The sequence below is a fragment of the Chelmon rostratus genome, chromosome 9, assembly GCF_017976325.1.
Source record: "Chelmon rostratus isolate fCheRos1 chromosome 9, fCheRos1.pri, whole genome shotgun sequence".
Lineage (NCBI taxonomy): Eukaryota > Metazoa > Chordata > Actinopteri > Chaetodontiformes > Chaetodontidae > Chelmon > Chelmon rostratus.
In genome coordinates, this window is record NC_055666.1 from 16,637,452 (window position 1) to 16,655,071 (window position 17,620).

A 17,620-nucleotide genomic window follows, 5' to 3' on the forward strand; every position below is an offset into this window, starting at 1 on the left:
TTCTCTGCATTAACAACACAATATAAAAGCAGAAAGACAGTTATACATCATTTAAGGGATCAGTTTAATTTTATTAAAAAGAGCAACCTGCACAGAAACAAAAATTCAAAAAAATGGCACAGAATAGAAAAACCAACAAACAGAAGTTGTTGCTGTACACAACCCAGCAACTTTCTTAAAAGTCAGATGTGTGAACTGTCAGCTCCAGAGAGTCTCAGTAGCTTTTCGATGACAAGAGGCGTCCCACCACAGATAACAGCAGCTCCACTGGAAGCCAGACCATTTCCATATGGAGATGCTGTTACAGCTGGTGAGACCCGCAGAAACAGCACAGCTGTCAGCACATGCAGACCATGAGAACGTGGCGGTGGTATTCATTTCGACACTATATTGGTTTGCACAGTTTTCTGCTGACATCAACCACTCACTGACGCAAATAGACTGAGATTACTGCAAGTGTTTGGACATATTTCAAAACACTCATCTTTCTCATTCTGCTCCTCTGCCTGTAAATGTGTGTGTTGTATGGAGTGTGACTTGTTCTCAGCTGAGGCCAGAATCATAGGATTATTATTATACTGCCTTTAAAAGTTTCACACATGTGAAATAATGCTGCCCTCTTTTGGTCATGCTTCACTTACTACATGACATCATTTTTTACTGCTTTGTTTTTTTCATCTGAACCCTTCATGTGATAATACCACCCACTCCTGATAAAGACATAGTAAAATATCATCCACCAGGTCACTATATTTCCTGATCTTGGTTTTTACTGCTTCTAAGACACATGTTACTCTTATGACACCTATAAAATCAGGGTATTTCACTCAATCCAAGAGTGCTAAGAGTCAGGAGGGAGTACCATCCCAGCAATTAAAATTTAGCCTTTACTCTACTAAAATTAATCTTTTACATGCAGACATTGATATGGCTTTGAAGACAAGTTGTAAACATGACTGTGATCATTTTCCTGTGTCTCTCTCAACTTTTGCCAACTGAGCTTTGACCCTTAACCCCTATCCTTGTGTAAAAAAAAAAAAAAAAAAACGGCCATAAAGCAATTTAAGGATGGAATAAAGAGACCTTCACCCCTATTGTAACCTTCGACTTTGCCCACCCAGCTTTATTTTTTTCACTAGATAATTCTAGTGTGAAAGTCGCTGCATGCAGCACTCAGATTAGAATGAATGTGTTTATGATGGAATCACTTTCATATCAGCTCTGGACAGAGAATCTGGTCAGTACTGTGAGAGGAAATCAAGAATGAGCAGAGATTCATGATTTAAACTTTAGACCTTTGTGATGCAGAATTGGTTCAATATTGTACACATCTTCACTTTTACCCTTTTGACAGGAGTGAGGTTAATTTTAGAGATCTACCGTTTATGTCCTGCACAGATAATGTTTCAGTCTTGAAATTCCCCATATAACAGTTATTACAGTTTAGAGACAGATATAACAGGTACAAGTGTGAAATGTTGCGTTTAGCCCTATTAAGAGCTGTGCAAATTGATTTAGTAGTAAACACAATTATCCAACAATTTAATTTACAGAAAGAAAGCATGTTTGTTGCCTGGCAACCAATAATCCCATCAGGATCTTAATTCAATTTTCACATATTTAATGAATTTCGTCTATTGCCATTTTGGCTCTCTCTTTACATCTATTTACTTCACTTCAAATGAGAAGGCAAAATTGCACAAAGGATGATCTGTGATTGACTTTTTTACTGATTAAAGAAAACAGATGCTCCTCCAGTGACACGTTGCTTGTAGAGTAGGTGCACAGTTAATGTTTAGTCAATACAAAATACAAAGCACATTACATGATCATCTTGGTGAATATGCAAACTAGAACTGCCCCATATATGCCCCTACAAATTAAATAAATCATAAGACACATAAAAATGATAAATTATCAGTTAATTAGCTGCATTGAAATATATATGAAACGTTCATACTCACCAAGTAAACAATGCAAATGAGGCTCATTTCAGTCATTAATTCTGTGACAAGAATCAGAAAAGTGAAAAACAGAGCAAAAAAAAAAGCCGAAGTGAATGTGTGAGGAAAAGCAAGCAAAAAAAAAACAACAGTAAATAGGAGAGAAAAAGTGTAAATAAGTAAGATTGTAAAAGAGGAGAGAAATAAGACAGAAGTGAGCAGGCTGAGACAGAAGTCTGTCGCTGAGTAATGGTGGACTCGTGAATGAGGGCTGTTTAAGACTGCGTGGGGGAGAGAAAAAATTAATCATTACTCTTACTGTAAATATGTAACAGACCCAACCTACCCATAAAAGTCAGCAAATTGCATTGTGTTTGAACACCCACAGACACATGAGGATGGGATATTATCATACAAGATGGAGAGCAGCCAATAAGAGACCCCATCCAGCCTCAAAGCACTTAAGCCTCCTCACACTTAGGCCTCTTCATTCCTGCCTCTGCCGTCACATTTTCCAAATCATACATATCTCTCTTATAAAAACTTTTTTTTCTCTCTTTAGAGTAAACAAAAAAGCTATTGAACTGTGTGCATAACTTAGACTAAAGGTCCCTCTAAAATTGATAGAACTATAAAAACATTTATGACATCTACTCTTTTGACCCCTTGTCATGTATTATCCAGGTCAAGAAAATACACTGAACACATCTATACCGAACAAAACCATAAATATATATCCCTCTGTGTAAGAAGCTGACAGGCTGCCAAAGTTTGTTCTGATATTGTCCCAAGGTAGCTGCACGAGTCTATCAGACTTAGAAACATTCCAACTGATATTTCTTTTTACAGGCAATGTTGGTGAAATGTTTGCTTTGCAAACGATGAATACTGAAACAATGGAGGAAAGCAACTAAGTACATTTACGAAAGTACTAACAGACAATTTTAAGGTAGTTATACTTTACCAGAGTATTTTCTTTTTGTGGTTCTTTATGCTTGTACTCCTCTACATTTCAGAGGCAAATATGTACATTGCATACTTTATATTATTGTTCATTTTTATGTACATAAAGCCATTAAGATTAGGTCTATCTCAAGCAGTGACAGAATTAAAACGCTGCTCACACATTCTTGCATCAATAATAAACCAATATAGTTGTATAGATTATATAATGATACAACACACAAACACACCATTTTTAGTTCTGTGTGTGTTTTATTCTCTAGTACAGTTTTTAACCAAGAGATGGTTCTGAGCACTTCTTTCACCACAGGCATGTGAAATTCATCCCAATTTTTAGAGTAAAATTTTTAGAGTATAATATTGTCTAGTTTCATTAACACGAAGAAGAAGAAGAAGAAGAAGAAGAAGAAGAAGAAGAAGAAGAAGAAGAAGACTGCTATACCAACAGCATGAGAAAAAACGCTTTTTTCCCCCTCTGTTCTGTTTGACCTATGTGGTTTCCCGTACTGTGGAAGCGGCGTTGACTGATGTGTGAGTAGCTAACTAACGTTTTCTTCATGTGTATATTAGCTGATATTGCCTCTAGTATAAATAAAATAACACTTCTGTGTTACTTTACATGCGACATACAAATTGACATTAATAGTTAAAGCAATGGAACGCTTAAGAGAGTTCCTGGTCGTTTAAGCCAGCGAGGCTTCCCAGCTAGTTTTGAAGCTAATTTGAACGTTAGCCACGTTAATGCTAATTTTAGCACTCAGCATAACGATAGTTCTGATATTATATAGCTGCAACTAGCGAGCAGAGGTAAACAAGTGTTTTGTTAGGCTGCTGGCCAAGAGAAGTTTACTGTTTGTTCGCGTAGTGTTTTATTGTAGAATGATAATGTAAGTGAGGTCCTTCACACATGACTGAGCTAAAGAATGAGCTCTTGTGTTGACTTAAATAGTAAGTTGGGTCAGACTCGTGCTGGGTCCATTATTGTGCCTCACCATCTGTTAACAACAAATAACAATAGAGCATAAACATGGCAAGTTGGAAGTTGAAAGATCGCTTCTTGATGTAACCGGTATATATAAAATCTGTTTCAGGTCAAAATGGCAGAGCTAACAACACTGGAGAGCCTGTTGGAGATGGGCTTTGAGAGAAACAGAGCGTGAGTTACACCAAATCCAAAAACCCATCCTGGCCAATAGGGTTCCTAGATTTGAGACTGCTTTCAAAGAAATAAAACATTGCCTCTCTATCCTTTATCTCATGTTTTCAGGGAGAAAGCGGTGGCCATCACAGGAAACCAGGGAATAGAACAAGCCATGGACTGGTGAGTCACACCCACCGAAACGTGCTGCCTGCATTGACATAGGCCTCTGTCTTCTGGTGATCACCAAAGTGTGATGTGCCATCCTCAGGTTAGTGGAACATGAGAACGACCCGGACATCGATGAGCCCTATGTGCCGCCTGTGGGGAATGTCCTGGGAGGAGAAGCAGACAGCCAGTCCACCACAGAACAGCCGACACTAGCAGACACCGCTGAAGGTCAGCACCTTGTGAATTTTGGGGAGGGAGGAATGGTCCTAGACACCACCATAAAAGTTGCCTAGGGTTGTGCAGTATGAAAATATATACCATTCCATCCCCTTGATATCTGCACAAGTTTCTTCATTTGTCAGGTATTGCGTTCACATGATTAGACAAAAACAATAATTTCCATCTGGTAAACTGATTTTTGGCCCTAACTGACATGGCCCACTCTTGTAGTCGCTCATTCAAGAGCGTGTATTTTACATCTATGAATAAGATCTAAATTTACATTAACATTTTTAAATGAACTGGCAGTCGCTGCTAATTTCCATTTAAAACAATATCATTTGGTTGGTTTCTTTTCCCCTGTGTTTATTGTAATTCTGTCAGCATGCGACCACACGATACAAATCTTTTTCTGTTTCTTTCACTTTCACTTTGTGTGTGTGTTTTGGCTTCAGGGTCAGCAGATGCAGACGGCAGCCACAGTGGTGATGAGAAAAGTGCAAAGAGGCCAATGACGGAGGAGGAGAAACTTGAGCAAGTTAAAAGGTGAGAATGCACCCACCATAGACCCCATCTTTCCACTACTGCACGTCCAACTCACAGCTTCTTCTCCTTACATAACAAGCTTACTTTAGAACACTTGAATGTCCCTGAAAATATAGTCTGTGACCATTAGGTTGGTGCTTGTAGCCACACATCTTTGGAAATACTTAATTTTCTGTTCATTCATTGCCTGAATGTCTTCAATGCGTAAGTAAGCCAAGAATGTGCAAAAACCTCACCTTCCTTGTCCGTAAGCTGATGCCTGTGTCGGTGCCTGTTGTCAGGCTTGAGGAGCTGATGCGGGTGAAGCAGGCAGAGAGAAGGGAGCGAGAACGGGAGGAAGAGTTGGAGAGGGAGAAGCTGCGGAGGAGACAGGGCCAAGAGCTGCAGCAGATTCGCCAAAAGCTGCAGGAGGATGATATGAAAAAACTCGCCGAGCAGCGCAGGAGAGAGAAGATGGAGGACAAACTGGCAAGGTTAGGTATCCAGTATAACACACGTATTCAGATAATGATGTAGCAGATGACAGTGTAAAAATGGCTGAATTCCATTTTATGAAAAAAAGTAAGAAAAGAAAGCCTGATCCATGAAATAAACAGTGGGTGGAAATAAATGAGTCAGGGAAAGTTCAGGGGGGAATCAATAGAACAAGTTGCGAAACTTGTAAGAGCAGAATTAAGTGAGACGTTCACATTAGACTATAGTTTGTAAATCCTTTGAACTGCTGTACATTCTTTACATTCTTCATGGCTCTCACTCTGTTGCTTCTCTTTGTTCGTGTCAGGCAAAGGGTTAAGGACAAGATAGCACGAGACAGAGAGGAGAGAGCACAAAAGGTAACCCAGCCACTGGTCTACTGATTTATCCCATTTCAGCTTTCCTTTTTTTTCCTTGTTCACTTTAAAGCCACTACTGTTGCAGTGCAAATTTCATTGACATGTCATGCTCAATGACAATAAAGGAATCTTGAATCTTGAATCTGTTGGAACCAATGTCAACCTTTCTTCCTTTTTTCTTTTTTTTACATATTCAGTTTGGAGGTGGTGGACCTGTGAGCACAGCCACATCGTCCCATCCTGCCCAGCCCAGCCCCTCATCACCCACCAGTCACGGCCCTCCACCTACTAAGAAGGAGTATGATGAGTCCAGGATACAGGTAGAGGCTCATGCACTTACATGCTACTCTTCACACCACTGAAGCACAGAACACACAATGGAGATGAGTGTGTCACACCCTTTGTTTTCTGTCAAAATAGCACAAAGAGATTACTTCACTAAAACCCTGATTCCTAAAAAGGTGGGCCACTGGGTAATACAGAAATGAATGCAATTATTTGGAAATCCATTTCCACCTATATTCAGTTGAATGCAGTACAAAGACAAGATATTTAATGTTGAAACTGATCAGCTTCATTGTTTTTTGTAAATAAACACGCATTCTGAATTTGATGCCTACAGTCCGTAAGCCTTTGAGACTGAGGACACTGGTTGTTGCTTAGCAGTTCAGACTCTCCATTGTTGTATTTTGTACTTCATAATGTGCCAAACATTTTCAATGGGAGACAGGTCTGGACTGCAGGCAGGCCAGTCTTGTACCTGCACTCTTTTACTATGAAGCCACACTGGTGTAACGTGTGCAGAATATGGCTTTGCATAGTCTTGATGGAATAAGCAGGGACTCCCTGAAAAAGACATCCAGATGGCAGCATATGTTGCTCAGAAACCTTTATGTACCTTTTAGCATTAATGTTGCCTTCACAGTTGTAGAATTTAACCATGCTGTGAACACTATAACACACCGATGCCATCAGAGATCCTGGCTGTTGAACCTCACGCTGGTAACAGTCTGAATGGTCCTTTTCCCCTTTAGCCCTAAGGACACAACAGCCATGATTTCCAAAAACAACTTGAAATGTAGACCTCAGCACACTTTTCCACTTTGTGTCAGTCCATCTCAGCTGAGCTCAGGCACAGAGAAGTTTCTGGACATTGATTTATGGCTTTCGCTTTGAATGGTAGAGTCTTAACTTAGAGTTATAGATACAGCGACAAACTGTGATTACCTACAACTGAAGAGTTCCCGAGGCCATTTGGTAATATCCCTTATACAGTCATGTCGGTTTTTAATGTTCCAAACAGGTGTTTTTGTAGCATTCAACAACTTTCTTTCTTTCAATCTTTTGTTCCTCCTTTTTTTTTTTAAAATCAAATTCAGAATAAGCATATATTTACAAAAATCAAAGAAGTTGATGAGGTAAAACAATCAATATACTGACTTTGTACTCTTTTTATCATATATAGTATATGTCAAAAAGGATTAGCATATTATCAAATTCTATTTTGTTTTACACAGCATCGCAACTTTCCGGAGCATTTCATTATCTCTGATGTCCAGAGCAAACAATCGCCCATAGAGCCACTCAGGAATTACAAAAATAAAGACTCTCCTTATGACTCCAGAACTGATTGATGTGATAGGTGTCTGTATGTTCATGAGTGCACTGCAAACAAGATCTGCAAAGTTGTAACTCACAGCATAACTCACTAAGTCCATCGTAATAATGGTCTCTGTTCACATCCTTCAAAGTATCATGTGAACTTTACCTCCAAACTGTACTTTTTACTTATTCACATTATTATTGGTTCTGTGAAAGCTTGTAAAAGCGGCTACATCTGTTACATCATATCAGGTTAGCCAAAAGACCAAATCTTTCAATGTGAGACACTGAGTTTATAAAATATCTATTTTTTATTTCAATTATACTCTTTTTGGCATGACAAAACAACAACTACAACAAACAACAACAAAAAACTGTCCTCCATCGTTTCCCTCATCCATTGCCTACTTTTTTCCTCTCCCCCTCCTTCATTTGCTCCTCCACTTCTTTACTTTAAAGGTCCGTCTGCTGGACGGCTCGACCATCACGACAGTCTTCAAGGCCCAGGAGCCGCTGGCGGCAGTGCGCGTCTATGTGCAGATGAACGGCAACACGCCCGAGGGTCAGGACTTCACGCTGCTGTCGCCGTACCCCCGCCACGAATACACCGAACTGGACATGGAGAAGCCCCTCAAAGAACTGGGTGAGCACTGGGCTGGGGACTACATTTTAAATATGGAACACACTTACTGTAATACTCATACCTCAACATATTGTCCGTGTGCTTTATTTTCTGTGTGGACTTGAAACTGTCTATTCAGAAGCTTTAACTGACTTTTTTCATGGCTTTCCCTTGTCTTTCTAGGTTTGGTGCCTTCAGCTGTGCTGGTTGTTACCAAAAAGTGAGATAAGGAGGATCTGCTCTGTGAGCCTACCTCACCACCTCCTCCACATCAACACAAAAGACACTAGAAAGAGATTTAGCCAGGAACAGAGCTGTCACCTTGTAGTATCACTCATTAAGCCAGCTAACTGAACTAAAGCAGAAAGATGCAGCTCGAGGCCGTGATCCGATTGTGTTTAACTACACGTAACAACTTTTTGGACATGTAACACTGAAAAACAGTTCGGTTAACTCACTGATTGATGCATTATGCCTTTCTGGGCTGAGTGATATCCCTTGCTATAGATTGTTTGATGTGCAGTGAGATGGACAGTGACTTTTACAATGTGAAGATAGCTGGCTTCTGATGGATACTGCATCATGGTTTTCAACAACACATTTCTAAAAACCATACAGCACAAAATCGTTCAATTTTAACCTGATCCTGACAGAGCAAAGTACCACACAAGACCCACTTGATTGGTTCTGAAGGGGCCTTAAATTTAATCCCCAAGATCTTCCTGATTTTGTCACATTCTACTTTGCCATTTTCTTTTTATAATTTTAAATATATTGACAGTTATGTCTGCATAATCACCAAGAATCTACTTAAAATAAAGCTGACTTGGAGAATTCTGATGGTGGACTGATTCATACATTTAACTTTCCTTACTTTCTGGTGATATTCTATATTTTTCACGTCAAAAAAAATCTCATGAAAAGAACAAAACCAGCAGTGAATTGATTTGTGTGGCAAAACCTGATAATGTATATGTTAATCCTCTGTGCCATAGAGCTCAATTATAGTCCAAAAACTACAAAGTCAGCTGTTTTAGGAAATAATTCAGCCTTTTTTTTTTTTTAATGAAACTATACATTTGTGATCCATTTGTACAGGTTTATGTCCCCAGTTGGAACAAAGACAGACATGTTTGACACTGTTTGTTGGAGTATTTTCATGTGATTTGCTGACAATAAGAAAACTAGAATACTGTCAGCCTTATCCTTTAACACCACATATGACTACACAGTTGAACAAATGCACATGTAACAAGGTTGCGTAGGAACTGTAGGAAGGTCCTGGGTTCACTGGCCACTGCTCTGATTATCTCATTAGGACTGGACAAACTGAGAATTGATTTCAATAGGGGGATTAATAAAATATTAAACTAAATTCTCACCCTAATTGAGTTTTACTGAATTATGTAATTATGTAAGTAGGCCAAAGATCAACAAGCATCTACAGTACACTTGTTTAGGATTTTAAATCCATTAGTGAACTGCAACTCCATGATATGCGAAAAGAAGTGAGATGATAACAAAAGACATTTTGACATGTCACAGCAGGGAAAGCACAGGTGCAGAACAGAATGATGGCTGCTTCAGTTTGAAGACCCCGGTATTGTGAATGCTGGCTTACGATAAGTTACTGGGGCACTTGAATAGAACAGAGGCATCATTGATGTGAGCGTTTCCTATCCTGACAAGTCAAAATGTCTGCTGTGAAAAAGACCTATTGGTTTATTCAGCCAGCAGGTTTAAGAAGCTGTGGTCCTCACCTTAATAGTCAGATTATCATCATGATCCTGTAAGAACATCTGAGTGCTTGTCCTACACTAACTAATTTTGCTTCAGGATGGTAGCTCCCTAAAAGTGGTCCCCAACCCCCTGGCCCGGTACCGGGCCGCACAACAAATCATTTTTTCCGTTTTATTTATTATCTGAGTCTGACGAGCTTTTATTTTGAAAAAATGACCGGATTCTCTCGGCCACTTAAAAGACAATGTTATTGGCGCAATGTTACGAGGAAGCTGCTAATAAAGTTGCATATGAGTACACAGTGGATTTACATTTATTATTATATTTACAATATCTCCGTCCACCCCCTCCCCTCCCAGGCTGTGGTAAAATTCATGTGTTGACTGAAGTGAGTGACCGCAGTGATAAAAAGGTTGGGGACCACTGCCCTAAAAGAGATTTAATGTAAAAGGGAACCAGCAGAGCCTGCTCCTTCTTTGTTTTGCCAGTTAGTTTGATAAAGACAGCTGAGGCCTCTGAAACCTGCTGGCTATGTGAATATCCAACTTGGTTGATTTTGTGCAAATGAAATTCTCTTAAAATTCCTGCTGACACAAGACTAGAGGCCATGCCGCGATGTACACAAGATTCCAGACGACTTCCCAACTTTTTAGAAAGCGCTGCTGAGGTATGAGCAGGACACAAACTATAGCTTTTCCTCCCTAGCAGACCAAGAGTTCTGTCTTTTTGAATGAGCGTGACGGTTGATTTTTCACCTTCATTATGGGAGTACGAGCAAACAGACGCAAAAACTTTCTGTTGTGACACACTATAAAACACCTTTATATACATTAGAAAAACAACAAATATCCTACTCTGGAATGGTACAAAATGTCAATCATACACCAATGACTTGAGCGAAGGGGGTCGGCTTTCAAACAAATACAAAAATATTTCTGATTAAAATGGAGAGACACTGATGTACTGAGAATGGGCGTCACAGTTTCCTTTCATTGCCTTTCCACCTGTCCCTCGGAATCAACGCTGAAATGACACGACATGCTAAAACCGCTCCGGCCCCGTGTTTAAACAAACCCAGGACAGTGAGGAAACTCAGAGGAAGGACGGAGAGGAAAGGATGCTGGGATGTTACTTTAGCGGGTGGACCGGCAGGACTGTTGTTCAGCTGAGAAGTCATTCGGAGTCAAACTGCTTCCTGTGGCATTTTCTGTGTCACAGTCACTGTCGCCCACTTTAGCTGGGAGGATAGTAGCCCTGGTTGTAGTTCCAGGTGTTCTGGTAGCCGTAGCTGCCGTACTGTGGTTGCTGGAAAAGAATCAGAACAAACAGGTAATAAGATTCACAGAACATCTCTGTCACAGTCTACCCACCGTAACCCTTTTATGGAGTCTGGTCACTTGTTTGAGCCACAAATTACATATTTCATACAGTTTTTCTGCACCTCACGAAAGCCCACTTAAAGTCCTCATCTTCTTTAGTCATATTGGTTCATTTACAGATTTCCAAAATGTTTTTCAACCAAACGATCATCTTCTATTTTTAAAATGTTGCCGTGTTAAAATCTTTAAATCCTACCTGGTACCAGCTGCTGTATCCCCCGTAGCCGGACTGTGCGCTCATGTCGGTGCCCATCACAGGAGGAGGGGGTGTGGTGATGGGGACGTGCGGCATGGTGGGTGGGGCTTGTCCAGCCACAGCAGCAGAGCCGTCGTCGCTTTTGCTCAGCTTCTCTGGGTCCTCATCCCTATAAATCAAGATATTATACATTATCCCCGTAGTTAGATTTTCTTCAGATTACACTCCAAACTGTATTTTGAATCTTTAATTTTGATGCTTATGCAAACAAGAGTCGCTCTTTAAAACAGAGTATGCGTGATGTTCCATTCATTATCGATGTAGGAGCAATAATTATGTCACGCTTTTAAAAAGCCGCTAACAGAGAAACCAGTCCAACAAGAAACAACAGGATCAAAATACTGATTTATGTGAAGAAATGTATCTTTGAACTGGATCTGTTTTTCCATCCCCTCTCACCCGTTCTCTGCTCCTCTCTTCGTTCCACCCAGCTCCCTCAGCAGTTTCTGGTGCTCTTCATACACAGACAGCACACTGCAGAGGACAGACACATCCCACAGTGAACGACAACAAGACGACTAATGGTTTGTCAGGTAACATCAGTGTTTTACGTCACCAATTTAAACTTAAAATATCTGCCAATATCTGAAGACTTCTGTTGAACTCTGACCTCTGGATAGAGTTGCTGTAGTCCTCGGCAAACTGCAGGCCTCTCTGTGAGAAGAGGATCTTGGTGTGTGGGGCGAGTGGAGCTGCCAGGGCTCGGGTCACACACTCCTGCACCGCCTCAGCTGAGGCCCAGGGGTCCCCAGACACCTCCAGCTCCAACAGGTTCAGGTGCAGTTTATCATTGTCCTGACAGAGGATACACAGAGAGACAGAGGCAGTTAAAGAGGAGACTTTTTTAGTATGCTGGTACCAAACTGTCTGTGAGACAGAGCAGGCCAAGACAATCGTGTAGCGGGAGCGGAGTGGAATTTACTTTTTGATTTAGTTCTTCTTCTTGACATTCTTTGTTTTTTGTCATTTATTTTTGGGACGATGGGCTGAAAGGCGATTAATCAAGAGCCTGTGACTGCGTTATCTCACCGGACTGATCTCCAGCGCCTCCTGTAAAACCTTTCGGGCTCTGATGGGGCTCCTGCCCAGTTTCAGCAGCAGACGAGCCAGCTTGATGGAGTAGAAAGCGTGTAACGTGGGCTTCTCTTTGGATTCGGCCACCGCCTCCCGCAGCAAGGCCTCTGATTGGTCCAGCTGGCCTGCTCGTCTCTCTAAAGCCGCCCTGCGAAGACGGACCACTGCCAACCCTGGTAGGGTTTTCTCCAGGGCTTCAAGCACTCGTCGGGCCTCAGTTAAGTCACCTGATGGAGAGCAGGAAGGAGTTTTCATGAATGCATTGCTACAAAATATGGAAAACAAGTGACTAGAACAGTTTGCATTAAAGGACTCGGATGTGTTTGAATTCAATACCAGGTTTTGTAATGTTTTTGCATGAGACGGCTTTACGATGAGGTTTTTCTACTAATTTAACTATATGGAGTTGGATTAATATTAGAAACAATACAATGCACCTTTCTAATGCACCAACATCACAGGCTACATCCTACAATGGCCTATGTGACACCATCAGCAACTATTAAAATTACACTCTTGTATCAGATCGAACTGAAATTCACAAGTGTTGACTCTTGAAGACACTCTGTGTGTTATGGAGCAACATGCCACAGACCATATTACATATTTAGTATGTCCATGTGGACACACAAGATACGCTGTCCTACCAACGACCACCAAGAAACGCAGACTTTGAACAAACAGTCCTGCGGGTAAAAGGCAAAGAATGAGCTGTGCCGTACCGTGCCTCTCCTCGAAGGTGGCCCAGTGCATGTGGATGTTGGGTTTGTGGGTCAGGTGGACCTCACAGGCTCGTTTAAAAACAGCCCGCGCCTCGTCCACACTCTGCAACTCCAGGTACTGAGTGTACTGAACAACACATGATACGTGTTACATAAACATCAGACATCATACACACAAACACTTCTCTTTTTAATCTAATCTTTATGCTCAGAAGGACACATGCACACTCGACATTAATACACACTAAAACGTAAACATGTGGATTCTTTCTCTAAACAAGGGTCACACACACAAATACTGTTCTCCTCACCCTGGTCCAGAACTCCTCATACAGAGCACAAGCGATCAGGCAGCGCTCGAAAAGGATGCGAACCCTGTGGTCGTCATGGGCGACCGCAGCCTCCTCTGATCCTTCCTGAGGCTGGGCTGTGACCTCTGACCCCTCTGTGGCTGCCTGAAGTGGATCTAGTGGGAGACAATAGTGTCAGGAGTGGGGACGCTTTCAGATGTTAACACAAAATTGTGGAGTCACTGAGACGACGATACAGGTGACAGAGGACAGCTTCTTTATACAGTCACCTTGGTTGGGGTCTTGAGTGTCCTTGGGTCCTTGAGTGGTGAGCTGAGCGATCTCCCAGTCCAGGTAGGAGTGCCAGGCCCGCAGCTGGAGGCGGTCGAGTGGCTTGACGTGGAAGTACGGACGTTTGATCTACAGATCAGAGAAAAAGAAATCAGAAAGTGATCAAAATGTGTAACAAGAAATGTATATGAAAAGGAAACTAGAAAATACAATATGAATCTTTTCCTGTAAAAATGCAAACAATAAAAAAATGATACTGGGGACAACTTAACTGAAAAGAAGAGAAAGTATCAATATTATCTTTGGCCTTCAGCACAAAGACAAAACATTGAGATTTTGGGTTTCGGAAAATTCTGGATACTGAAGCTAAAAATGATTTTGAAACCCGGTAAAATGTTTCTGTAGCACAGAACACACACAGTATTGGAGTGTGAAGTAGTGAAAGCTGGCATTAAATGCTGGTTCAAGAGTGCTTATCGTTGACCAAACAGTTTCTGATTTAAGTTCTTGTTCAAATGACTTTTTTTTAGAGATTTGCTTTGAAAATTTGCTGTCATGTCTTGGCTTTGAGTTCACAAAGAAATAGAAAGACAGTGAATAAATGAGAGAGCACAACAAAGAAAAGCACACGAAGGAGTAGAACAGAGAAAAAAAACTCACAGCGTCTTCAAAGTGCCATCTCTTGCGGACTTCTCCCTCGTTGTCCTGGTACACTTTGTCCCTTCGAACCAGCACTTGTTCCCTGATCTTCTGCATCAATTCCTCCTACACACAGAGAGCAGAAATCACTAAAATAATCTCTTTACTTTATGTCTCATTAGCATATATATGCTCAGTCAGCTGTTACTCACTGTGTCTGTGCCCTCTGGTGTGGCGGGCTCTTCCTCCCCCGGCGGCCTCTCCTCCTCCTCCTCCTGGGCCTGCTCAGCACGTTCTGCCTTCTGACTCTGACGGCACGACGCCCTCAGCTCCTCGTACTCCTCCGGGGAAAGCACCTCTTTGGGCTCGTGGCTGTTCAGGTGTTCCTTGAACCTGACGGAGAGGGCAGAGGGGAAGACGCAACAGGACGTGAAATCAGATTAATGGGAGGAGAAAAGAGCAAGAAAAAAGTTTGAGTAAAGGAGAATACTCAAACAATCATAATATGTGTGTGTGTCTGTGTGTGTGTGTGTGGTCTTACTTGTCGTAATGGGTGTTATAGAGCTGGGTGGGGACTTTGAGGACTCTGTCCAGGACTGCCGCAGCATTCATCATGTTCCCCTGCTCCTTCTCCCACTCAACGTAAAGATCCCATAGCCGGTCTGAGTGGAAGTCCAGACCTGCTGCCTGAACCGCATCCTCAAACACACTGTGGATTGGGGTTGGAAAACAATTAAAACAGCATCTTATTTGCCTTTTCTTGATATTGTGTCTTCAATTTCGACTATTATATGTGCTGCACACTGAGAACGTTCATGTACCTGCGAATCCGCGTGGGCGACTCAGGCAGATTCATGTCTAGTGTTCCCAGCAGCAGATTGATGTAGTGGATCCAGAGATCTACACTCAGAGGGATTACCTGCAGACCCTGTACACACACCTGACCCAACACACACACAACCATGAACATTAGTTCATATAAACCTGTGAAAAACACTTCCTCAATAGACGTAAAACTATTATTATTGTTGTGGGGAAGGAGAAAGACACACTAGTGAACTCCTCCTCTTTTACCTCCTCTGCTTTGTTGTTGTACCCAGCGCGGCGCTCCAGATCAGCAAATTTCTTCCAGTAGCCATAGCAGAGTGGGTAGCGAACGAGGAAGGCCTCTAGTGCACTGCGTGACGCTTTGACATGACCCTGAACAGATTAGAGAAAAAAAAAAAAGTCACACATTGTTCCAGACCTGGATGTTTCTCGACCTAATGGGGGTGCTAGAAGTCAATACTTTACAGTTTAAGATTTTAATGCATCATTACTACGAGACAATATGCTGGTGTCCTTTTTTTTTTTTTAATCTGAACCTCATTGGTTCTCCTCTGTGTCTCTAGTCAAAACAACAAAGACACACCTCTTGCTCGCAGTACTGCAGCAGGTCGGTCCAGCCGGTAAAGTCATGAGGATTGTCCTGGGTAGCCTTCCACAAACGCTCAAAGTCAGCAGGCAATTCTCCCTCCTCATCTTCTGCAGCTGGGGGCATGGAGAAGGAGGCAGGGTCGGGGCCTACGGGGGCTTCAGGGGCCTCTGCAGCACTGCCATTTTCCTCTGACATCTCCACCATCTCAGTTGGAGGCGATGCAGGAACCTCAGAAGCCTCCATGGCTAAAGAGGAGGAAGATCAAAGGCAAGTGCTACTTTCCACTATAGTTTTAGACATTTCTCATTAAACTGCTGGGAACATTACAAAACCAACAGAATGCCACGGCCAACCATTTTAACTTACTCTCAACAGGAAAAATGCATCTGCCACATCAATGTAATGTAATTAATTCATGAAGTTTCCAGTTCCTTTGTTTACTGGACAATTTTGTAGAAAATGGTCAACAGGTGTCCTGACAGCACAACAACAACCAAGTGTGGGAAAAAAAACCCACCATTTGCTTATGCACATGATACAAGTATCATTGCTACAGAGGTAGAAGTAAATCAATTAAGAAACTTAAAACATTGTTCTCATTTTAAGCTTCTGGTCAAATCCAGATAGGCTGAGCTATGGCTGATTAATGATTGAATTAAATTACAGATTACAGTGAGCAGTCAAACCAGTTCTGCATCTGAACATGGAAGTAAACAAACTACTACCCGCATCCTGTGATGCACACTAGATTAAAACATCCAACAAAACCAAACCAAATTGGCAGTTTTTGACTTTTATTCTTAAAACACCACCTATAAAACACCCGAAGCGGTAGGTTTCATTCATAAGAAGCTCAGTGCACTGAGTTTAGACGGCTGGTTCTCACTGCCTTCAGTACCTTTGAGTGATTATGACATAATTCAGTAAAACTGCGACGAAAGGTGATGAGCATACGCAAAACACGTTGTTAAACACAGGAAGGTGAGTTAGTTAAAGTTAGTCAACAGAAAACTGTGCTGTTTCGTGGTGTGCTGAAATCACGTTAGCCTAGCCTAGCTTGTCATGCTTGCCCCTTAAAACAGGGTCAGTTGGAGCCTTTATTCAAAATGCTTGCAGATGAGACAAAAGTTCAGGAATATCCGCGAAACGGCAAAACTCTTAATTGTAAATTCATTACTGTTAATCAAACTACCTGAAGACTCTTCGAGCTCCCCGTTGCCGCTCATCTCCTCACAGCCTTCCGCCGCCATGATGGAAAATCGTCTCGCTTACGTCATCCATGCGCGACAAGACGTAGTGAGGTAAATCAACTGCTGTACAAGGAGAACAGCTGTTTTTTACTGATTGCTTACGATCAATAGGCCGTTGATGTAGCACTGTGAATGCAGTGATTAATTCATGAGAGATGTATTCAAATTTAAAATTACTTTCATGTCCGCAAATTTTCAAATTTGAAATCATGATTTTTCTTCACATAATAGTTCGTTAGCAGATTCTTTACTCTTCAGTCAACCTTTTTTGTATCATATTGGAAAACTTTCTCTGCAATGCAAGATGTACTTATTTAACCAGACCCACTATTAATTTTATTGATGGTTTTTGGTATCTCAAGTTCATGTTCAAATATAGCAGGACACAACTCTTTGAGTACATCTTAAGAAAAGGGAAGTCCTTGCAGTTTACATGTGGCTTAAGGAACTGATCAATAACTTGCACCTTGAAAAATCAAGTTTGCTGAGGTTTTTGCTAATTGATGCTTTGGAGTGACACTTGTG

At 41.5% G+C, this 17,620-nt stretch overlaps 2 protein-coding genes across 2 annotated transcripts; one reads left to right on the forward strand and one right to left on the reverse strand.

Annotated features, from left to right (window-relative positions):
- Positions 1-3,398: 3,398 nt before the first annotated feature.
- Positions 3,399-8,871, forward strand: ubxn1 (UBX domain protein 1). The gene is made up of 10 exons (XM_041944816.1): positions 3,399-3,437; positions 3,998-4,062; positions 4,174-4,227; positions 4,316-4,443; positions 4,890-4,980; positions 5,262-5,453; positions 5,762-5,813; positions 6,011-6,133; positions 7,875-8,058; positions 8,221-8,871. Exons 2-10 carry the CDS (start codon positions 4,004-4,006, stop codon positions 8,259-8,261), a joined length of 924 nt encoding a protein of 307 aa, XP_041800750.1. The 5' UTR covers positions 3,399-3,437; positions 3,998-4,003; the 3' UTR covers positions 8,262-8,871.
- Positions 7,749-17,126, reverse strand: si:ch211-114c17.1 (pre-mRNA-processing factor 39). Its single transcript, XM_041944814.1, is given in 16 exon segments — positions 7,749-11,082; positions 11,353-11,521; positions 11,812-11,886; positions 12,023-12,207; positions 12,442-12,713; positions 13,209-13,335; positions 13,520-13,674; positions 13,789-13,918; positions 14,450-14,554; positions 14,641-14,821; positions 14,970-15,137; positions 15,250-15,368; positions 15,503-15,628; positions 15,840-16,090; positions 17,038-17,104; positions 17,106-17,126. Coding segments are annotated over 16 exon segments (2,223 nt in total). The 3' UTR covers positions 7,749-11,010.
- Positions 17,127-17,620: the final 494 nt, after the last annotated feature.

Coding starts and splice junctions, on each gene's coding strand:
- ubxn1 (XM_041944816.1), top strand. CDS start 4,004: ATGGCAGAGCTAACAACACTGGAGAGCCTGTTGGAGATGGGCTTTGAG. Junction 5,454..5,761: donor ATGGAGGACAAACTGGCAAG/GTTAGGTATCCA, acceptor TGTTCGTGTCAG/GCAAAGGGTTAAGGACAAGA. Junction 8,059..8,220: donor GAAGCCCCTCAAAGAACTGG/GTGAGCACTGGG, acceptor TTGTCTTTCTAG/GTTTGGTGCCTTCAGCTGTG.